This window comes from Nycticebus coucang, chromosome 11, assembly GCF_027406575.1.
Source record: "Nycticebus coucang isolate mNycCou1 chromosome 11, mNycCou1.pri, whole genome shotgun sequence".
NCBI classification, from domain to species: domain Eukaryota; kingdom Metazoa; phylum Chordata; class Mammalia; order Primates; family Lorisidae; genus Nycticebus; species Nycticebus coucang.
Genome location: NC_069790.1, coordinates 119156007 through 119177113, shown reverse-complemented (window position 1 = coordinate 119177113; position 21107 = coordinate 119156007). Strand labels below are relative to the sequence as shown.

At 44.6% G+C, this 21107-nt stretch overlaps 1 protein-coding gene and 1 non-coding gene across 4 annotated transcripts; both read left to right on the top strand.

Moving 5' to 3' along the window:
* Window positions 1-537: 537 nt before the first annotated feature.
* On the top strand, window positions 538-15173 carry LOC128560328 (zinc finger protein 425-like). Of its 3 annotated transcripts, none has more exons than XM_053553929.1 (4): window positions 538-659; window positions 3888-4014; window positions 7527-7679; window positions 11124-15173. In XM_053553929.1, the coding sequence occupies exons 1-4, from the start codon at window positions 618-620 to the stop codon at window positions 12608-12610; spliced, it is 1809 nt and encodes a 602-aa protein (XP_053409904.1). In that variant the 5' UTR covers window positions 538-617; the 3' UTR covers window positions 12611-15173. The 3 variants fall into 3 exon arrangements, with proteins under 3 accessions (XP_053409904.1, XP_053409903.1, XP_053409902.1); XM_053553928.1 differs by lacking the exon at window positions 538-659 and adding an exon at window positions 1793-1914 and having other exon boundaries at window positions 7548-7679; XM_053553927.1 differs by lacking the exon at window positions 538-659 and adding an exon at window positions 1794-1914.
* LOC128560469 (U6 spliceosomal RNA) lies at window positions 15020-15126 on the top strand. Its single transcript, XR_008372968.1, has one exon. It is a non-coding gene; the product is annotated as a U6 spliceosomal RNA (small nuclear RNA).
* Window positions 15174-21107: the final 5934 nt, after the last annotated feature.

Here is a 21107-nt window from a genome sequence, read left to right as displayed (position 1 = left end):
CTGTGGCCAGAACCCTTTTCTTTTCTTTTCCTTTTTTTTTGAGACAGGGTCTCACTTTATCACCCTCGGTAGAGTGCCGTGGAGTCACAGCTCACAGCAACCTCAAACTCTTGGATTTAAGCAATTCCTTTGCTTCAGCCTCCCTAGTTGCTGGGACTACAGGCATGCACCACAACGCCCGGCTATTTTTAAAGACCGGGTTTCATTGTTGTTAAAGCTGGTCTCCAACCTGTGAGCTCAGACAATCCAGGTGCCACGGCCTCCAAAATGCTGTGATTACAGGTCTGAGCCACTTCGCCCTGCCATTTGGACCGTTCTCTGAGGGCCGACCCCGAGCAGCGCCTGATCCTCCCGGCCGCAGGGAGCGCTGCGGGGCAGGAAGTCCAGCCGGGGTATCTTCGTCCCCCCCGACTCCGCGGGCTTTTCCTGAGAGATGGGGCTCTGCGGGCAGGTACTTGTTCCTCCTGTCCGCAGGGGGAGCTGTGAGCGGAACGCCTTTGGCCCTGGGCCGCCGAGTCCCAGAATGCACCACGTTCTGGCCGCACTACGTTAGAGGGATATCCGCGCTCTATGGGATCCTCGCAGGGTCTGGGGCGGGGTCGGCGGAAGTGCGCTACATGGCGGGTTCCCGCGGATCCGCAGTGGCTCACCCGGCTTCGGTAAGAGGGACTGGTGGAGGCTGCAGGCTCTGCCAAAACTACAGTCTTGTCGCGGCTGGAGTTGCTTCCCGCCTAGGGAGTGAAGCGAGGGGAGCCCGAGCCTGAGGATATTTGTCTGTGTTCTCTGGACCGAGCTCCGAGCCGACGCTGGAGAAGGCGCAGTTTTGGTGCCCTGGAATTTTCTGGCAATGAGTCGGTGTGGGCGGAGTGGGGTGGAGGCGCAGTGACTTGCGCCTGTGACCCCAGCTGCTTGGGAAGTTGAGGCGGGGGCGTCTCTTGAGCCCGGGAGCTGTGCCCGCGGCGTGTCCACACTAAACTGGACATCTGTGGGTGACCTTTTGGGAGCGGGGGCTAGCAGGATGCCTAACAAGGGTGAACTGACCTAAGTCCGAAAAAACTGCGTGTAGATCTGTAATGAGATCTCGCCGGTGAATAGCCCCTACTCTCAAGCCTGGGCGACATAGGGAGACCCCATCTCTTTGGGGATGGGGAAGAAGGGAAAAAACGATTAGTCTGAAAATTAGAGCCCGAGTGAGGTCCGGTGTTTGGGCCTTTTGTCTGCTGTGGTCAACGACCGTTCCCCCTGTTGGTCTCGTGTAAGGGTTGGGGCTGTTCCATGCTCTGCTGCTGGAAGGAGCCTCAGAGAAGAACCTCTGCAGAAGTAGATGAGAAAAAGAGAGGGTAGGAAACTGGAACTGAGAGGAATTGGAGACTGCTTCTTGTAGAAATGGACAGAAAACTGGAAACCAGTTTGGGTTGTTATCCTAAATGAAATTTACCACCATTGCTGTAGTATAATGCATAGTTTGACACTGGTTTTAGAGTCTGAAAGGCATATCCTGAATTTCTCTCTTTTTCTTTTTTTTTGCAGTTTTTGGCCGAGGCTGGGTTTGAACCCTCCACCTCCGGCATATGGGGCCGGCGCCCTACTCCTTTGAGCCATAGGCGCCATCCCATATCTTGAATCTTAATTCAAAAACCCCAGAAGGCTCGGCGCCTGGGGCTCAAGTGGCTAAGGCACCCACCACATACACCTGATTTGGCAGGTTCAATTCCAGCCAAACAACAATGATGGCTGCAACCAAAAAATAGCCAGGCGTTGTGGCAGGCGCCTGTATTCCCAGCTACTTGAGAGGCAGGGGCAGGAGAATCACTTGAGCCCAGGAGTTGGAGGTTGCTGTGAGCTGTAATGGCATGGCACTCTACCCAGAACAAAAGCTTGAAGCTCTGTCAAAAAAAACAAACATTAGTTTCAGTTAAGTATAACTTGCTTAAATGTGCAAATGTTCTGAGTGCATTGAAATTTAAAACTCTTGGTAATGTAATGCTCCCTATTTACATATTGTTCTCCTCTGCCTAACACCCTCTTTCCCTAGCCTCCTTTGACAGACACATATTCTTTCCCAAGTTCTTCAACATACGTCTCTTTAGCCAGGGTTTCCTTTTCTCCGCTCTTCTGTAGGTGGTTGGGACCCTCCTGGAATACAAATTAGTGAATGTCATTATATTCTTTTGTTTTTTTTTGAGTCAGAGTCTCAAGCTGTCACCCTGGGTAAGAGTGCTGTAGCATCACAGCTCACAGCAACCTCTAACTCTTGGGCTTAAGCGATTCTCCTGCTGCAGCCTCCAAGTAGCTGGGACTACAGGCGCCTGCCACAACATCTGGCTATTTTTTGGTTGTAGTTGTCATTGTTGTTTGGCAGGCCTGTGGTTGGATTTGAACCTGCCAGCTCTGGGGTATGTGGCTGGTGCCCTAGCCGTTGAGCTACAGGTGCCAAGCCGTGAATGTGATTATAAAGAGTTGGGACTAGCCGGGCGTTGTGGCGGGCGCCTGTAGTCCCAGCTGCTTGGGAGGCTGAGGCAAGAGAATCGCATAAGCCCAAGAGTTAGAGGTTGCTGTGAGCCGTGTGATGTCATGGCACTCTACCTGAGGATGGTACAGTGAGACTCTGTCTCTACAAAAAAAAAAAAAAAAGAGTTGGAACAAGGGAGTTCTTTGTGATGAAGGGGTATAGTCATTCCTTAGTATCTGAGGACCCTCAGATACCAAAATCCATGGGTGCTGAAGTTGCTTATATAAAATGGCTTAGTATTTGCACATGGCCTGCATGCATCCTTTCATATATATTAAATAATTCCTGCATTACTTATAATACAATGGAAATGCTATGTAAATAGTTTTGTGCTAGATTATTTTCTTTTTTTTTTTTTTTTTGCAGTTTTGGCCAGGGCTGGGTTTGAACCCTCTACCTCCAGCATATGGGGCCAGCACCCCACTCCTTTGAGCCACAGGCACCACCCTATTTTCGTTCTTTTTAATTGCTCTCTTTCTCTCTATATATACACACTTTTTTTCAATTTGAGGTTGGTTGTATCTATGGATGCTGAATCCAGGAATACGGAGGTCTACTGTTTTGTGTTGTCTTTTTTTTTTTTAGACAGAGTCTCACTATGTCACCGTTGGTAGGGTACTGTGGCGTCCCAGCTCACAGCAACCTCAAAACTCTTGGGCTTAAGTGATTCTCTTGCCTCAGCCTTCCAAGTAGCTGGGATTACGGGTGCTCACCACAATGCCTGGCTAGTTTTTGGTTGTAGTTGTTTAGCTGGCCCAGGCCGGGTTCTAACTCGCCACCCTCAGTGTATATGGCTGGCACCATAACCACTGTGCTATGGGCACCAAGCCAATCTGACTGTTACTTGTTTCTTCATTGCAGTGGCGGTTACATGAGTTAGCACATGTGATGAAATCACAGAGACATACATATATACACATTATGCCAGTGTCAATTTACTGGTTTTTATATTGTGCAATAATACCAAAATGTACAATATGACCTTTAAGATAAAGGGTACACAGAACTTTTCTGAAGTTTCTCTTTAACTCCTTGTAATTATTTCAAAATTAAAAAGTTTTTCTTTTTTTTTCAAAATTAAAAAGTTTTAATTGACACATCCACTAAAGTAGGCCCAGGCTTGCATAACAACAGTAATTGGTTTCTGCTAAGTAAAGGATCCTCCTTTAGATGGTGCACATACTCAAAGGTCTACTCTTTCTTCATTCACTTTATTTGGCTCCACAGGACATTTCTGACCTCTTTAGTATGTTCATTAAATTATATGGCACCATCCAGAGATCACTGGTATGTTTTTTTCTGTCTCTTAGTAAAGTCATGGACATTGAAAAAGTAGCCTTAAAGAGAAAGTATGTATATACTGTTTGTGCTCTAGGTAACCGTGACATTTGATGATGTGGCCTTATATTTTACGGAGCAAGAGTGGGAGATCCTCGAGAAATGGCAGAAGGAAATGTATAAACAAGTGATGAAGACCAATTATGAGACCCTTGATTCCCTGGGTAAGATGGGCTTCCAGGGAATGGCTTTTTGAGAACCAATACTAAGAGGTTTCCTTATCTGTATCAGCTATGAGCTGGTTGAATAAGATCCTGTGCCCAATTTACATTCATAATATTTCCTTGCCTTCCTATAATAGAATATTTTTCACTTGTCCCTTTCTATCCAGTGGCGTCTGTGCCTTCAGTATTATTAAAAAAGGGTGTTCTTTTATTTCTTTAATGAATACTCTAGTGCCTGCCTATATTGCCTGGATAAGACAAATTTCCTGCTTTGTGAGAAATATGGCTTTCATGAAGGGGGTATAGTTATTAAGCTAGAATAAGCTGGGGCGTTGGCTCGGCACCAGTAGCACAGTGTTTACAGCATTAGCCACATCCACCAAGGCTATCAGGTTCGAGCTTGGGCCAGCTAAACAACAATGACAACTGCAACAAATAATAGCCAGGTATTGTGGCAGGTGCCTGTAGTCCCAGCTACTTGGGAGGCTGAAGCAAGAAAATCTCTTAAGCCCAAGAGTTTGAGGTTGCTGTGAGTTGTGACGCTACTGCACTCTACAGAGAGAGACATAGTGAGACTCTGTCTCAAAAAAAAAAAAAAAAAAGAATCCTAATGCTATAATTGGGTAAATGAAGTGAAAGCTATGTTGATTAGTATGATGTAAGCACTCCCAATTTGTACAAATAATCAACACACTGAAAATGGCATAAATGTATTTATGATCTATGTACAAAAAACTTAAAAAAAAATGAATAAGCTAGGGCACAAAACGGTGCACAGTGTGGATACAGTATACAAGAACGGGTGCCCGGGTAGAGGAAGAGGGAAGAGAGCAGTGGGAGGGGACGCTTAGGTGATTCCAGGGAAATATTCAAGGAGTACATTAAAAACAAATTCGAGGAAATTATACTTTGCTGCTTAGCCAAGTCGCTCCACTTAACATTTCTAATAGTGAGACACCATCTCTACAAAAACTTTTTTTTTTTGTTTTTGAGACAGAGTCTGACTTTGTCGCCCTCAGTATAGTGCCGTGGCATCATGGCTCACAGCAACCTCAGACTCTTGGGACTAAGTGATTCTCTTGCCTCAGCCTCCCAAGTAGCTGGGACTACAGGCATAGAGACCCCAAGAGTCTGAAGACTCCACAATGCCCGGCTATTTTTTGTTATTGTTGTTGTGTTGTCATTGTTTGGCAGGCCTGGGCTGGGTTCAAACCCGCCAGCCCCAGTCTATGTGGCTGGCACCCTAGCCGCTGAGCTTGCAAAAAATATTTTAAGATTAGTGAGACCTGGTGGCAGGTGCCTATCGTCCTAGCCACTTGGAAGATGGAGGCTGGAGGATCATTCAAGCCCAAGAGTTTGAGATGCAGTGAGCTACTGCACTACTGCCTTCCAGCATAGATGACAGAGCAAGACCTGATCACTTTTTTTTTTTGTGGAGACAGGGTCTCACTTTATCGCCCTTGGTAGAGTGCTGTGGCATCAGACATCTCACAGCAACCTCCAACTCCTGGGCCTAGGCAACTCTTCTGCCTCAGCCTCTCCAGCAGCCAGGACTACAGGCGCCCGCCACAATGCCTGGCTATTTTTTTGTTGCAATTTGGCCAGGGCTGGGTTCGAACCCGCCACCCTTGGTATATGGGGCCAGCGCCCCACTCATTGAGTGTCAGGCTCCACCTTGAAATTTTTTTAGAGATCAAGTCTTGGGCTGCACCTGTGGTTCAATGGGTGGGGCACCAGCCCCATATACTGAGGGTGGTGGGTTCGAACCCGGCCCTGGCCAAACTGCAACAAAAAATAGCCGGGCATTATGGCGGGCGCCTATAGTCCCAGCTACTTGGGAGGTAGAGGCAAGAGAATCGCCAAAGCCCAAGAGTTGGAGGTTGCTGTGAGCTGTGATGCCACTGCACTCTACCAGGGCGATAGAGTGAGACTATCTCAAGACAACAAACAAAAAAAAATTTCAAAAACCTATTTCTACTCTGGTCAATTTAATAAAGCCTGAAGGAGTCTTTCCCTGTACAGGAGATTATAACATCCTAAATAAGATATGAATGACAAGAAGCCATTAACTATGTGAAATCAGGGATAAGAGAATACTAGGCAAGGGAAAAGCTAGTGCAAAGGCCCCAAAGTCAGAAAACATGAGGTCAGGCTCAGCGCCCATAGTTCAGTGAGTAGGGCATCAGCCACAGACACCGAGGCTAGTGGGTTCCAGCCTGGCCCGGGCCTGCTAAACAATAGTAACAATAGCAACCCCCAAATAGCTGGGCATTGTGGCAGGCGCCTGTAGTTCCAGCTATTCGGAGGCTGAGGCAAGAGAATCGCTTAAGCCCAAGAGTTTGAGGTTGCTGTGAGATGTGATGCCACAGCACTCTACTGAGGGCAACACAGTGAGACTGTCTCAAAAAAACAAAAACGGAAGAATGAGATCAATATGTTGGGAACCACTCGGAATCAGTCTATTGTAGCACATGTATCGGGGCTAGTAGGGAATGAAACCAAGATAAGGAGTCGAATTTTATCCAACATACAGGGGAATTGCTTCTTGGTCTTTGGGCTAAGATCAAGTATACATACAAGGGGAAGATGATGATGATGGGGGATTTAAACGTAGGTGAATAATACCCTTTTTTTTTTTTTCTAGAGACAGAGTCTTTGTCGCCCTAGGTAGAGTCCTGTCTGTCCTAGCTCACAGGAACCTCAAACTCTTGGAGTGAAGCCATTCTCTCTCTTGCCTTAGCCTCCCAAGTAGCTGAGAGTACAGGCACCCACCACAATGCCGGACTTTTTTTTCAGACAGATTCTCACTTTGTCATTTCTGCTGTGGCGTCATAGCTCACAGAAATCTCAGACACTTGGGCTTAAGCGATTCTCTTGCCTCCGCCTCCCAGGTAGCTGGGATTACAGGCCCCCACCACAATGCTGGGCTACTTTTTGGAGAGGGGTCCCACTCTGGCTCAGGCTGGTCTTGAACTCGTGAGCTTAGAGGATCTGCCTGCCTTGGTTTCCCAGGGTGCTCGGATTACAGGTGTGAGCCACTGCACTCCTCTCTACCTCTTAACTGCTGATATTTAACAGCTTCCTGTTTCTTTCACTTCATTGATTAAGCATCTTGGTACCTCAATAGTCAGTTTCCTCAGATGTGAGGCCTCTCTATTCAGAAATATGGACCCTGTGATCAAGGCTCCCTCACAAACTCCCTCTGGTTGTACCAGTTAAAATGATCACTTTGGACACTTTCTGCCTGAATGTCAAATGTTTTAAAATCCTTATCCTCCTTACTTCTCTGTATCCTTTAATTTTGTAAAATACTACAGAGAGTATTTAAGGAATAATTTTGTTGGGCTCTATTCCGCTGTCATTGACATAATTTGCAGAACTTTCTGTTTTGTTTTGTTTGTTTGTTTTTGACCTAACATGGATGTCTTCAGGAATCAAAGTCAACTATGAAAGTAACTTTCAGTTAAATACTCAGTAAGCCCAGACTGAGACTTTGTCAACTATGTTTTCAGGCTATGTTTTTTGTAAGCCAGATTTGATCACATGGATGGAACAAGGGAGAATGCTGTTCATCAGAGCTCAGGAATACCTAGAGAAAAGACTGACAATTAGCCCTTCCGATGAGCAGTTGGACTTGAAGAACACTGGAAAGGCACTGTGCTGTGGTGAGTAGGATGGTTATAAGGACATCTATCATTTAATTTTCCTACCTTTGTTTTCTGTACTTTTCTTTTTGGATAGTTGGCTAGAACTTGGTTTTTTTTTTAAGAGCTAGAATCTCACTTTATTGCCCTCAGTGGAGTGCTGTGGTGTTACAGCTCACAGCAACCTCCAACTCCTGGGCTTAAACAATTCTTTTGCCTCAGCCTCCTGAGTAGCTGGGACTACAGGCGCCCGCCACAATGCCTGGATAGAGAATTTCTTGTAAAAGAGCAAGGAATCCATTCATCGATGCCTTGAGGAAAAAACCACCTGCCTGTCATACCATGGTGTCCATATGAATTTGTTTATTGGTTTTTGTTTTTTTGAGACAGAGTCTCACTGTGTTGCCCTCAGTAGAGTGCTTATGGCGTCACAGCTCACAGCAACCTACAACTCTTGGGTTTAAGTGATTCTTTTGCCTCAGCCTCCCAAGTAGCTAGGAATATAGACACAGCCACAATGCCCGGCTATTTTTGGTTGCAGTTGTCATTGTTGTTTAACAGGCCCAGACTAGGCTTGAACCCAGCAGCCTTGGTATATGTAGCCAGTGCCCTACTCCCTGAGCTATAGGCACCCATCCATATCCATTTGAATTTTAAAGTCTTATGATCAAATTGTGATGGAAACTTTAGAAATACTTAACACTTCTAATATTTTAAGGACTGTTTCACTTTTATAGTATGTGAATACTTTACTAAATCCTAAGAGTCAAGGAACTCTGAAGAAGAAGGGAATATGAACCCAGGGAGTGAAATCAAGCTCCATCAAGAGGATAAAAGAGGCTCAGTGCCCGTAGGCCAGTGGTTAGGGCGCTGGCCACGTACAATGAGGCTAACAGGTTCAAATCCGGCCAGGGACTGCTAAAACAATGACAACTACAACAACAATAAAAAAATAGACTACCATTGTGGCAGGCACCCCGTAGTCCCAGCTACTTGGGAGGCTGGGCAAGAGAATCGCTTAAGCCCAAGAGTTAGAGGTTGCTGTGAGCTGTGGTGCCATGGCATTCTACTGAGAGTGACATACTGAGACTCTATCTCGAAAAAAAAAAAAAAGAAGATAAAAGAATTCCTAAGAAAGAATTTCATTTCATTGCTACTGTATATTTTTCTATTTATTTAACCAATATTGCCATGCTTACAGTATTTCTTTGGCTAGGGAAAACAGGTTTATGTAATACGGCATGTATGTACAAATAAAAGAATGTTTATACTCTAGATTTTTTTTTTTTTTGAGCCTCACTATGTTGCCCTTGGTAGAGTTCCATAGCATCACAGCAACCTCAACTCCTGTGCTTAAGTGATTCTCTTGCTTCAGCCTCCTGATTATCTGGGATTACAGGGGTATACTCTAGACTTTATCTTAGTGACATAGCAATTAACTTAGTCAACATATTGTACTGTTGAGTTAGTCAATTATAAAATATAACAGGTCATATTGATAGAAACTGCTATAGGGATCTAGAAAAGAAAAAATGGAAGACAGAAATATCCCTGGGGGACTCTGAAAAGAACCAGGATGTAAATAGCCAAACCCTGGGCAGATTTGGTGAGGGAAAGAAGCAACAGTGGTGATACATGAGCTGAGGTCATAAGATTGGAACATATATGGGGGGGTGCCTGTGGCTCGGTAGGGCGCCAGCCCCATATACTGAGGGTGGCGGGTTCGAACCCTGCCCTGGCCAGCTAAAACAGCAATGACAACTGCAACAACAGCAACAAAAAAAAAGCCAGGCATTGTGTCAGGCGCCTATAGTCCCAGCTACTTGGGAGGCTGAGGCAAGAGAATTGTTTAAGCCCAAGAGTTGGAGGTTGCTATTAGCCGTGATGCCACGGCACTCTACTGAGGGCAACAAAGCAAGCCTGTGTCTCAAAAGAAAAAAAAGAAAAGTCATTGGAGGTGAACCAATTCTGAAACACAGTGGCTTAGGTGAATGTCTAAAATTATCCTCTCCATATTTGGTGGGTAATCATGTGATAACTCAGGTCCTTCTGTGGACCTATTTGGAAAATAGCCTGTTTGTGGGCTATTTGGAAAAGTAGTGAGGTGCTTATATAAATATATCTTTCTTATAAGGCAGAGTTCTTTTGAAAGTAAAATAATTTCTATACTGAATTCTTTATAATTTGGGTAAATTACAACCTGGACATTCTTTTTTTTTTTAAGAGACAGAGTCTCATTTTGTCATCCTTGGTAGAGTTCTGTGGCATCACAGCTCACAGCAACCTCCAGCTCTTGGGCTTAGGCGATTCTCTAGCCTCAGCCTCCTGAGTACCTGGGACTACAGGCACCTGCCACAACACCAGCTATTTTTTTGTTGCAGTTTGGCTGGGGCCAGGTTTGAACCTGCCACCCTCAGTATATGGGGGGGTGCCCTACTCACTGAGCCACAGATGCTGCCTTGAGGTAACTTTTTTTTTTTTTATGAGACAGAGTCTCAAGCTGTCGCCCTGGCGTCACAGCTCACAATAACCTCCAAACTCCTGGGCTTAAGCGATTCTCTTGCTTCAGCCTCCCAATAGCTGGGACTATAGGCGCCCACCACAATGCCTGCCTATTTTTTGATTGTAGTTGTCATTGTTGTTTGGTGGGCCCGGGCTGGATTCGAACCTGCCAGCTCCAGTGTATATGTCTGGTGCCCTAGCTGCTTGAGCTACAGGCACTGAGCCAACCTGGACATTCTTGAGAAAGATACTTTTTAATACCATTTCTTTTAGAAATTTTTCTTGAACTCTATAGTAGAAGAGGACAAGAATATGACCCTAAGGGCGGCGCCTGTGGCTCAGTCGGTAAGGCGCCGGCCCCATATACCAAGGGTGGCGGGTTCAATCCCGGCCCCAGCCGAATCTCAACAGAAAAATAGCCGGGTGTTGTGGCGGGCGCCTGTAGTCCCAGCTACTCAGGAGGCTGAGGCAGGAGAATTGCTTAAGCCCAGGAGTTGGAGGTTGCTGTGAGCTGTGTTGATGCCACCGCACTCTACCCAGGGCCATAAAGTGAAACTCTGTCTCTACAAAAAAAAAAAAGAATATAACCCTAAGACTTCTTACATAAATATTATGCTGCTTATTTCATAGATTAAGGAAATATTACAGTCAGAGTACATGTGAGTATAGTCTCTATAATACAGTCTGAATATGACTATTATAGTACAGTTATATTCTCAGAGTAACTCATTTTAATTGTCTCCAGCTTCTGCTTATCCTATGAGGGTCAGTTGTAGTTCACAAGATGTATTTGGTAAAAGGAATTTAAAAGTGAAATATAATTTATCTGTGGGAGGTAGATTCACAAACTCATTGACATCAGTGAGATTCCCTTTCCCACTTTGTTAGTGAGGTGAGGCAGTCCTGAATCCCCCTGTAGAGTGGACATACCACTGATGAGAGTGGTACTTTTTTCTTATCCAGGTGACCAAGGAACTATTGGGGCAAAAGAAAATGAATCCCATTTAAATGGTCTTCAAAAGAATGACTTGTGTGCTACCTTATTAGAGAAGAGTAGAGAGATTTTATCAGATCAAAGACCTACTTTCCAGTGTCCAAGTCTCCAAGAAACAGAGACTCTACACAAAAAACTCAATGTCCCAGCTTTTAATCAGGAAAAAAAAGAGCTGTATTATAAGCCTCCAGATACATTAGGTCACTTGGAAATTCCAGCAGAGCCAAGATTGTATTCCTGGTATGTCTGTGAGAAACTCTTCCAGGTAAAGAGTAACTTGGTAAACCGCAAGAACAAATCCAGAGGGAAAACTGAACTCAAGTGGAGCCAGAGGTTCCCTTGTAAGAAGCAGCGGTTCCAGTGCAATGAATGTGAGAAGAGCTACAGTCTGAAGGACAGCCTAGTCGCTCACCAGGTCGTCCACACAGGACAGCGGCCCTACCCCTGCCCTGAATGTGACAAGACCTTCCGGTATAGAGGAAACTTAAAGAGGCACCTATATTTGCACAAAGGAGAAAGGCCATTTTGCTGTGAGGAGTGTGGCAAGGCTTTCTTCGTGCGGTGGGAGCTCACCGAGCACCTCCGGCTACACAGTGGAGAGAAGCCTTTCCAGTGTCCTCTGTGTGACAGGAGCTTCCGCCTGAAGAGAAGGATGAAGTTCCATCTTTTCCAGCACAGCGAGAAGAAGCCCTTCCACTATCCAAAGTGTGACAGAAGCTTTTCTCGGCAGGCTACTTTGAAGACCCACCAAAGGACACGTAGTGAAGAGAAGCCATTTTCTTGCGGTGATTGTGGCAGGAAATTCATCTACAAGGTGGAACTCAATGAGCATATCAGAGTTCATACAGGAGAGAAGCCCTTTTCATGTCCCGAGTGTAATAAAAGTTTCCGCCTAAAGAGAAGCCTAAAGGCCCATCGATTGCAGCACAGTGGACAGAAGCCTTTCCAATGTCCAGAGTGTAAGAAGAGCTTCTTTTGGAGGCATGCCATGAAGGCCCACCAGCGTCTACATAGTGAGAAGCCATTCTGCTGTGAGGAGTGTGGCAAGAGGTTCACCGAACCCTCTAAGCTTGCCTGCCATGCCAGAGTTCACAATGGTCAGAGGGAATTCCCCTGTGGGGAGTGCAAAAAGACCTTTTCTCGGCAGTCAGCCCTCACACAGCACCTCAAGATCCACACCACAGAAAAGCCATTCTCCTGTGCTGAGTGCAGCCGGAGCTTCCGCCGACGTGCACATCTCACTGAGCACATGAGGCTTCACACTGGAGAGATGCCCTTCTGGTGTACTGAGTGTGACAAGGGCTTCCGACAAAAGAGAAGTTTGAAGGCCCATCTATCCCATCACTTTGGGGAGAGGCCTTTTTCTTGTGATGAGTGTGGACGGAGATTCACATACGTGGGGGCGCTCAAGACCCACATTGCACTGCACACCAAGGAAAAGCCATCTAGTCTCTAGTTCAAGCCATACAGCAGTCACACAGTGAATCTATTTCTTTATTTTTTTTCAGGACAGAGTCTCACTCTGTTTTCCAGGCTAAAGTGCAGTGGCATCATCATAGCTCAATTGCCTGGGATCAAGCAATCCTCCTGCCTCAGCCTTCCACATAGTTGCAACTACAGGCACCCACTACAACACCTGGCTAATTTTTCTATTTTTCTTAAACATGGGGTCTAGCTCTTTATTGCTTTGGCTGGTCTTAAACTCCTGAGCTCAAGCAGTCTTTTCACCTTGGCCTTCCAAAGTGCTAGGATTCGAGGCCTGAGCCACCATGCCTGCCACACAGGGACCTTTTTTAGGTGGAGCCAGAAGCTCTGTTAGCTCAAATTGAGTCAGGGTAAAGAATTCTCAGAATACTGGCTACAGACATGCACAAAAGTTCCAGATGATCCAGGCAAAGATAGTCAAAGAGGCGTTACCCTGTGGTAATCTTCATAGACATGGCCTGCCAGACTTGGAAGAAAGATTGTATACTGATCTGCTAGTCCAACAGATTTTTCCAGTGCCATCCAAGAGCATAATCCCTTCATTAAATTCAGAGATCACAGCCTCAGTGAACAAATGTTAGAGACAGGAATGTTTACCCCACGTTCCTCAATCAGCTTTTCCTGACCAGGTCTCCTTATAAATGTCTATTGAAACCTAGAGTTTTCTCTCATAGTGGATTTTCATTTTTTCTCCAATGGTGAGAGGACACCTGTTCCTAGGCAGAATTTCTGACTATAGTTAAAAACTAAATGTCGTCTTCCACCATCTCATTTGTTAAAATCATTACCCACATAAATGTTACTTCCTTCTGGGTTAATTTAGAAATCCACCACTGTGAGTAACAAGCAATGTTATTTATCTAACCCCACTGCATTTTCAATGCTGTGTCAATTCTTTTTTTTTTTTTGACAGTTCTTAAAGAAATACTCTTGCCTTAATATTAGGATCTCTGGGCACAGTGGCTCATGCCTAAATCCCAGCATTTTGGGAGGCAGGAGGATCACTTCGGGCCAGGACTTTGAGACCAGCCTGAGCAAGAGTGAAACCTTGTCTTATAAAAAAAAAAAATCAATCAATAAAATGAAAAATTAGCTGTGCGTGGTGGCTCATGCGAGTATCTCTCTCTTTTTTTTTTTTTTTTTTGCAATTTTTGCCCAGTGCCAGGTTTGAACCCACAACCTCTGGTATATGCGGCCGGCGCCCTACTCCTTGAGCCACAGGTGCTGCCAAGAGTGTCTCTTCAGGAAGATACCAAAGGAAAACATATTGTCTGTGGCATCACTGATTTTTTTCTCTGACCTGATCTTTTTTTTTTTTTGAGACAGAGTCTCACTTCATCGTCCTCAGTAGAATGCCATGGTGTCACAGCTCCCAGCAACCTCCAGCTTAGGTGATTCTCTTGCCCCAGCCTCCCGAGTAGCTGGGGCTACAGGCGCCCGCCACAACATCTGGCTATCTTTTGTTGCAGTTTGGGCTATCTTTTGTTGCCAGGGCCGGGTTCAAACCTGCCATCCTCAGTATATGGGGCCGGTGCCCTGCCCACTGAGCCACAGGTGTTGCCCCTAATCTATTGTTATAAAGTAATTTTTCAGGCTATTCTAGCAAATCTTTTTTTTTTTTTGCAGTTTTTGGCCGGGGCTGGGCTTAAACCCGCCACCTCCGGAATATGGGGCCAGCATCCTACTTCTTTGAGCCACAGGCGCTGCCCTATTCTAGCAAATCTTAATCTGTCTTTCAGATTGCCAGTCTTTAACACTACTCTGAGTGTTAAGAAAATGTACACCTTTCCTTAAGAAATTTCAAGGTCCTCATCAATTTTGTGTAACAGAAAATGTGATTCCCAATTACCTGAATCAGAGTCAGCTGGCATTAAGCGCCTTACAAGGATTAATGTCTATACAAAAAGGAAAAAAGTGCCACCTGTGGTTAGTACAGTGCTTGTGCTGATTTGTAAGTTATTGGTCCCCTGGTTCAAAGAAGAAAGCACTTTGGCTGTGCTGGAGCAGGTGTGGGTCAAACTTCAGCACTCACTGTCCTCTTCGCCATGTACCTCAGGACAGTTCTGTTTTTGTCTGGCATGCATGTTAAAAATGCAGACTCTTGGGACCTTCCACAGATGAGCTGAGTAAAAATCTTCCCAGGTGATGATGTGTAAAGTTTCAAAACATTGGTTTCCACGAATGTTGAGACTGGAGGAGGAAGAACTGTTTCTGTGAATCCTTCTAGCCATTCAGAGGTGAGATTCAGGTTAGAATTTGCCCTGTAGCCTTTTCCTCCTCCCTTGTATAATAAAGTCTCTGTGATAAATGTTGCTTATATTTATGGAGTGTATTAGTCTACAGGAGAGAAGGAAGGATTTGTGAAAGAATTTGGGAAGGAGTGCTCGCTTCCGCAGCACATATACTAAAATTGGAATGATACAGAGAAGATTAGCATGGCCCCTGTGCAAGGATGACACGCAAATTCATGAAGTGTTCCATATTTTTAAAGTTATGATTTAATAAAAAAAAGAAAAAAATTCTGGAAGGAGAATGTCCATTTTGGTAAGATTCTTTTTATTTCTTTCTTTTTTTTTTTTGTTTTGAGACAGAATCTCATTGTATCACCCTCGGTAGAATGCCTTGGAGTCACAGCCTCAAACTCTTGGGCTTAAGTGATTCTCTTGCCTCAGCCTCCCAAGTAGCTGGGACTGTAGGCGCCTTGGAGAATGCCTTGGAGTCACAGCCTCAAACTCTTGGGCTTAAGTGATTCTCTTGCCTCAGCCTCCCAAGTAGCTAGGACTGTAGGCGCCCACCACAACACCCAGCTATTTTTTGTTGCAGTTGATATTGTTGTTTAGTTGGCCCAGGCTGGATTTGAACCCGCCAGCCTGCCGTAACCATTGTGCTACCAGCACTGAGTCCGTTTTGGTAAGATTCTTGAGGCACTACTAAAATCATTAATAAAGTTTGTGATCAGCTACGTGAACTCTGTTAAAGTAAAGACTTCTCTATTTGGAAGAAGGTATGACTGAACCAGGCGTGAGGAACCTGAGGCCTTAAGGCCACATGTGGCTGTCCACATCCCCAAGTGTAGCCCCTTGACCAAATCCAAACTTCACAGAACAAACCCTTAACCTATTTCATGTCAAACATGGATCTCTAAGGGTGAGTTGAGTAAAATCTATAAACAAAATTCATATATGGGCAATAAAAGAGTTCATTAATACTAGCAAACTACCTCCACCTATGTTAGAAAATAATATTTTTCCATTATAAGTAAAACAAGATTCATGCTTGCTTTTTTTAAAAAATAGACTTTCTAAAGCACTTTAGGTTCACGGCAAAATTGAGAGAAAGGTACAGAGATTTCCCATATACCCTCTTCCCACTGTCAGTACACCCCCACCATCGTGGTACATTTGTTAGAATTGATGAACCTACAGTGACACGGAGTCTATATGGATTAGGATCTACTGTTGGTGTTGCGTGTTGTTTTCTTTAGTTTACAGTAGGGTTCACTCTTGGTATTGTGTATTCTGTGGGCACTGTACATTCTCTGGGATGCCCTTCATGGTCAGGTAAGTTGAAATTTTAGTGACATGTATCCACCATTATAGTATCATGCACAGTAGTTTCATTGCCCTAAACTTTCTCTGTGTTTTACTCAGGATAACTGGCTCTCTCCCACATGAGGTTCGTAGTTTTTAATGGACAATCTGAAAATAAAACAAAAGTCTTTAAGATAATCACTTTTTAAGCTCAATGATTCCTCTTTTAGAAATTTGTCCTATAGCAGTAATCCAAAATAAGAAAACAATGCAGTGGCTTGGCGCTCATTGCTCAGTGTTTACAGCGCCAGCCACATACACGGGGGCTGGTGGGTTCAATTCTGGCCCAGCCTGCTAAAAAACAACAATGACAACTGCAACTACAACAACAACAACAAAAAATATAGCTGGGCGTTGTGGCAGGCGCCTGTAGTCCCAACTACTTGGGAGGCGGGGGCAAGAGAATCACTGAAGCCCAAGATTTTGAGGTTGCTGTGAGCTGTGATGCCATTGCACCTACTGAGGGCGATATAGTGAGACTGTCTCAAAAAAAAAAAAGGAAGGAAGGAGAAAAATGTAGTATGGTTAAAAATCAAAATCTGTATCAGTGTTACTCATAATAGTAAAAGAGAAACAAAGTAAATACATAATACTGGTGAAATTAAGGCTCTGTGCCAGCCACATACACCAAGGCTGGTGGGTTCGAACCCAGCCCGGGCCAGCTAAAAACCAATGACAACTACAACAAAAAATAGCTGGGCACTGTGGCTGGTGCCTATAGTCCTAGCTACCTGGGAGGCTGAGGCAATAGAATTGCTGTAGCCTATGAGTTTGAGGTTGCTGTGAGCTATGATGCTACAGCACTCTAACAGTGGGCAATACAGTGAGACTGTCTCAAAAAAATAAACTAGTGAAATTAAGTCAAATCAACTAGATGAAATGTGCTATAGCAATTAAAATACTAAATGTGAAGACCATGTAAGTAGATGAAAAAGTATAAACGAGAAGAAAATGATAAGGCCATCATTAGAATTTTAAAACTACATTTATGTAAGTAGAAGATTAGGAGGGAACTTCTGAAGCACATTTCCTCTAACAGTAAAGCAATAATATAAGAAAATAAAAATTCTATAAGTTAAAGACAAGAGAAACATTAACACAGTCAGGAAATGTAACTGAAATGGGCAGCGCCCATTGCTCAGTGGGTAGGGCACTGGCCACATACACTAAGGAAGGCGGGTTTGAACCTGGTCCAGGCCTGCTAAACAACAATGACAATGGCAACAACAAAAATATAGCCAGGCATTGTGGTGCTCACCTGAAGTCCCAGCTACTCGGGAAGCTGAGGCAAGAAAATTGCTTACGCCCAACAGTTTGAGGTTGCTGTGAGCTGTGATGCCACAACACTCTACGGAGGGCAACAAAGTCAGACTGTCTCAAAAAAATAAAAGTAACTGAAATGCAAAGAGGTAGGTGGGTTCTGTGTCTGGATGCTGCAGTTAACAGGGACTAATGGTGCTCTGTGAGTGACAGATGAACAGATCCAGACGGACCATCAAAAACAAGGGGCTTTGGGTTGGATGAGGTAGCTCAGGCCAGTAATCCCAGCACTCTGGGAGGCTGAGATGGGCAGATCACCTGATCTCAGGAGTTGGAGACCAGCCTGAGCAAGAACAAGACCCCATCTCTAAAAAATAGCCAGGCGCTGTCGAGGGCCCTGGTAGTCCCAGCAACTTGAGCGGCTGAGGAAAGACAATCACTTGAGCCCAAGAGTCTGACGTTGCTGTTGCCAGGGCACTCTACCAGGGGGCGAGAAAGTAAGACTCTGTCTCAAAAATATAAATAAATGAAACAAGGGGCTTGTGTGGCTCACTAGAAGAGGCTGATGAAAATCTGCCAGGTTATTTCCCTTTGGCTTAAGTGAAACCACAGACATAGGGAGAAAAAGGATTTAAAACACAGACTGGCTCGGCACCTATTCACTATAAACCTACTTTTTTTTTTTTTTTGTAGAGACAGAGTCTCACTTTATGGCCCTCAGTAGAGTGGCATGGCATCACACAGCTCACAGCAACCTCCAACTTCTGGGCTTAAGCAATTCTCTTGCCTCAGCCTCCCAAGCAGCTGGGACCACAGGCGCCCACCACAACGCCCAGCTATTTTTTTTGGTTGCAGTTCAGCAGGGGCCGGGTTTGAACCCGCCACCCTCGGTATATGGGGCCGGCGCCTTACCAACTGAGCCACAGGCTCTGCCCACCTTCTACTTTTCAAATCTGACAAAACAGAGAGATAGGAGAATTGGTGTGTACTTCCTAGTATTCTCTCAACTCCAGCGTCAACAGTTAAAATTTTATGTCTTCTTCCTAAAACTAAGGTTTTGCTGTATGAGGTGTGTCAAAGGGTTTTATTTGATAAGTTCAACTGTCATGGTTCCCAATGTTGTAGGCTTTCTTTTTTTTTTTTTTTTTTGTAGAGACAGAGTCTCACTTCATGGCCCTCGGCAGAGTGCCGTGGCCTCACACAGCTCACAGCAACCTCCAACTCCTGGGCTTAAGCGATTCTCCTGCCTCAGCCTCCCGAGCAGCCGGGACCACAGGCGCCCGCCACAACGCCCGGCTATCTTTTTTTTGGTTGCAGTTTGGCCGGGGCCGGGTCCGAACCCGCCACCCTCGGTATATGGGGCCGGCGCCCCACCGACTGAGCCACAGGCGCCGCCCTGTTGTAGGCTTTCTACATCTTAGAACATCCAACAAAACCAGGTGCTCTGGAGAATGTGGAGCAACTGGAACTCTCATACATTTCTTCTGGGAATGCAAAATATAAATCAACTCTGAAAATGGTTTGTCTGTTTCTTATAAAGTTATTAATAAACATATACTTGAGAAGCTGATGCAGGAGGATTGTTTGAGCTCAGAAGTTAGAGAACACCCTGAGCACAAGAGCAACACCCCATCTCTACTAAAAATTGAAAAATGAGCTGGGCTACTCAGGAGTCTTAGGCAGCAGGATCTCTTGAGCCCCAAAGTTTGAGATTGCAGTGAGCTGTGATGACGCCACTGCACTCTACCCAGGACAACAGAGTGAGACTTGTCTTAAAAAAAAAAAAAAAAGTTGACTAGTCCAAGTGCAGTGTTGTTTACAACTAATTGATCACAACTAGGTACAGATTTCTTTGTTCTGTCTCCACTCCCACTGCTTCACTTGACTAGAAAAAAAATAAAGTGAAACATATTCAAAGACCCATCAATCCCACTCCTGGGTATCTGCCCTATACAAATGAAAACTTCTGTTCACACAAATGAATGTTTGCAGCAGCTCTCTTCATAATTTCCAAAGTCTGGAACAACCCACATATCCTTCAATGGGTGATGGATTATAATATACTGTAATGTATTCATAGCATGTGTGTTTTCATTTACATTTTTTAAAGAGTCTTGCCATTGGGCCCCAGCTGGCCTCAATCTCCTGGGCTCAAGGGATCCTCCTGCCTCTGGCCTTCCAAGTAACTATGAAGACAGGCGTGCATTACTATACTCAGTGACATTGACTATTATGTCTATATTTTCAGATCCTCTGACTTTTGAGGATGTTGCCAATTTATTTTTCAGAGGAAGAATGACAGAATCCAGAGGCATGGCAGAAGGAACTATACAAGTATGTCATGAGAACCAATTATGAGATGCTCATCTCTCTAGGTAAAACATGTTCACCTTTGTGGGTAACTCATGGAACTGGAATAGCTCTCAGTCACTTGATGCTTTGGGGGTTTTAGTTACTTTTCTTTCTAATTCACGTTTTCATCATATCCCTATGATTATGCATCCTCTTAGTCATACAGTCAATTACATGGACCCACATCTATACACGCAAAGCAATTCCAGTCAAAATCCCAATAGACCTTTTCATGGAATTTGATAAGCTGATCTAAAGAACATGGAAGAACAAAGATAAGGAAAACCAAAACACGTTTTGGAATAAGACAATGATTGTCCTATCAGATACCAAGACTTGTATCTCTTATATACTATATCAGAGACAAAAACATTTGGTAGCACCACATGTTGTCAAAATGAGGATGCTTCCACTCTGTTGATGAGATTGTCAATCAGCACAGCCATGTTGGAGAGCTACTTGGTAACATACAGGAGGTTGAAGACAGTTTAACCAGGGATAGAGCAGTTCACTGTCATTGCTTGGGTGTGTACTCAAACAGGTGTGCCAGTGAACAGAAGAAACAGAAGACAGATAATGAAGTATTTGTGTAATTGAACTATTGAATAAATCCAAGTGTTTCAAAATGGAGAAATTTTGAAAACATAATTTGGAAGAAAAGCAAGTTGCAGTATAATGTCATATGGTTTATGTTTAAAATCAGTACTATTTTCTGCCTTGGCACCTGTAGCACAGTGATTGTGGTGCCAGCCACATACACTGAGGCTGGTGGGTTGGAATCCGGCCCAAGCCAGCTGAAACAACAATGACAACTGCAACAACAACAACAACAAAAATAGCCGGGCATTGTGGCGGGCACCTGTACTCCCAGCTACTGGGAGGCAAGAGAATCGCTTAAGCCTCAAGAGTTTGAGGTTGCTGTGAAGCCACCGCACTCTACTGAGGGCGAAATAGTGAGACTCTGTCTCAAAAAAAAATAAAAAATCAGTACTATTTTCTTTATATATGTATGTATTTAAAAATAAAAATAAGAATGATAAACACCAGATTCAGGGAAGTGCTTACCTCTGGATCAGGGGATACGGCAGCTGAAACTGTAGTGTCTCATATTAAAAAAAAAGGAAAGAAGGGCGGCGCCTGTGGCTCAGTGAGTAGGGCGCCGGCCCCATATGCCGAGGGTGGCGGGTTCAAACCCAGCCCCGGCCAAACTGCAACAAAAAAATAGCCGGGTGTTGTGGCGGGCGCCTGTAGTCCCAGCTGCTTGGG

Coding starts and splice junctions, on each gene's coding strand:
- LOC128560328 (XM_053553927.1), top strand. CDS start 1,849: ATGGCATGGCACTCTACCCAGAACAAAAGCTTGAAGCTCTGTCAAAAA. Junction 1,915..3,887: donor AAAAACAAACATTAGTTTCA/GTTAAGTATAAC, acceptor TTTGTGCTCTAG/GTAACCGTGACATTTGATGA. Junction 7,680..11,123: donor TGGAAAGGCACTGTGCTGTG/GTGAGTAGGATG, acceptor TTTCTTATCCAG/GTGACCAAGGAACTATTGGG.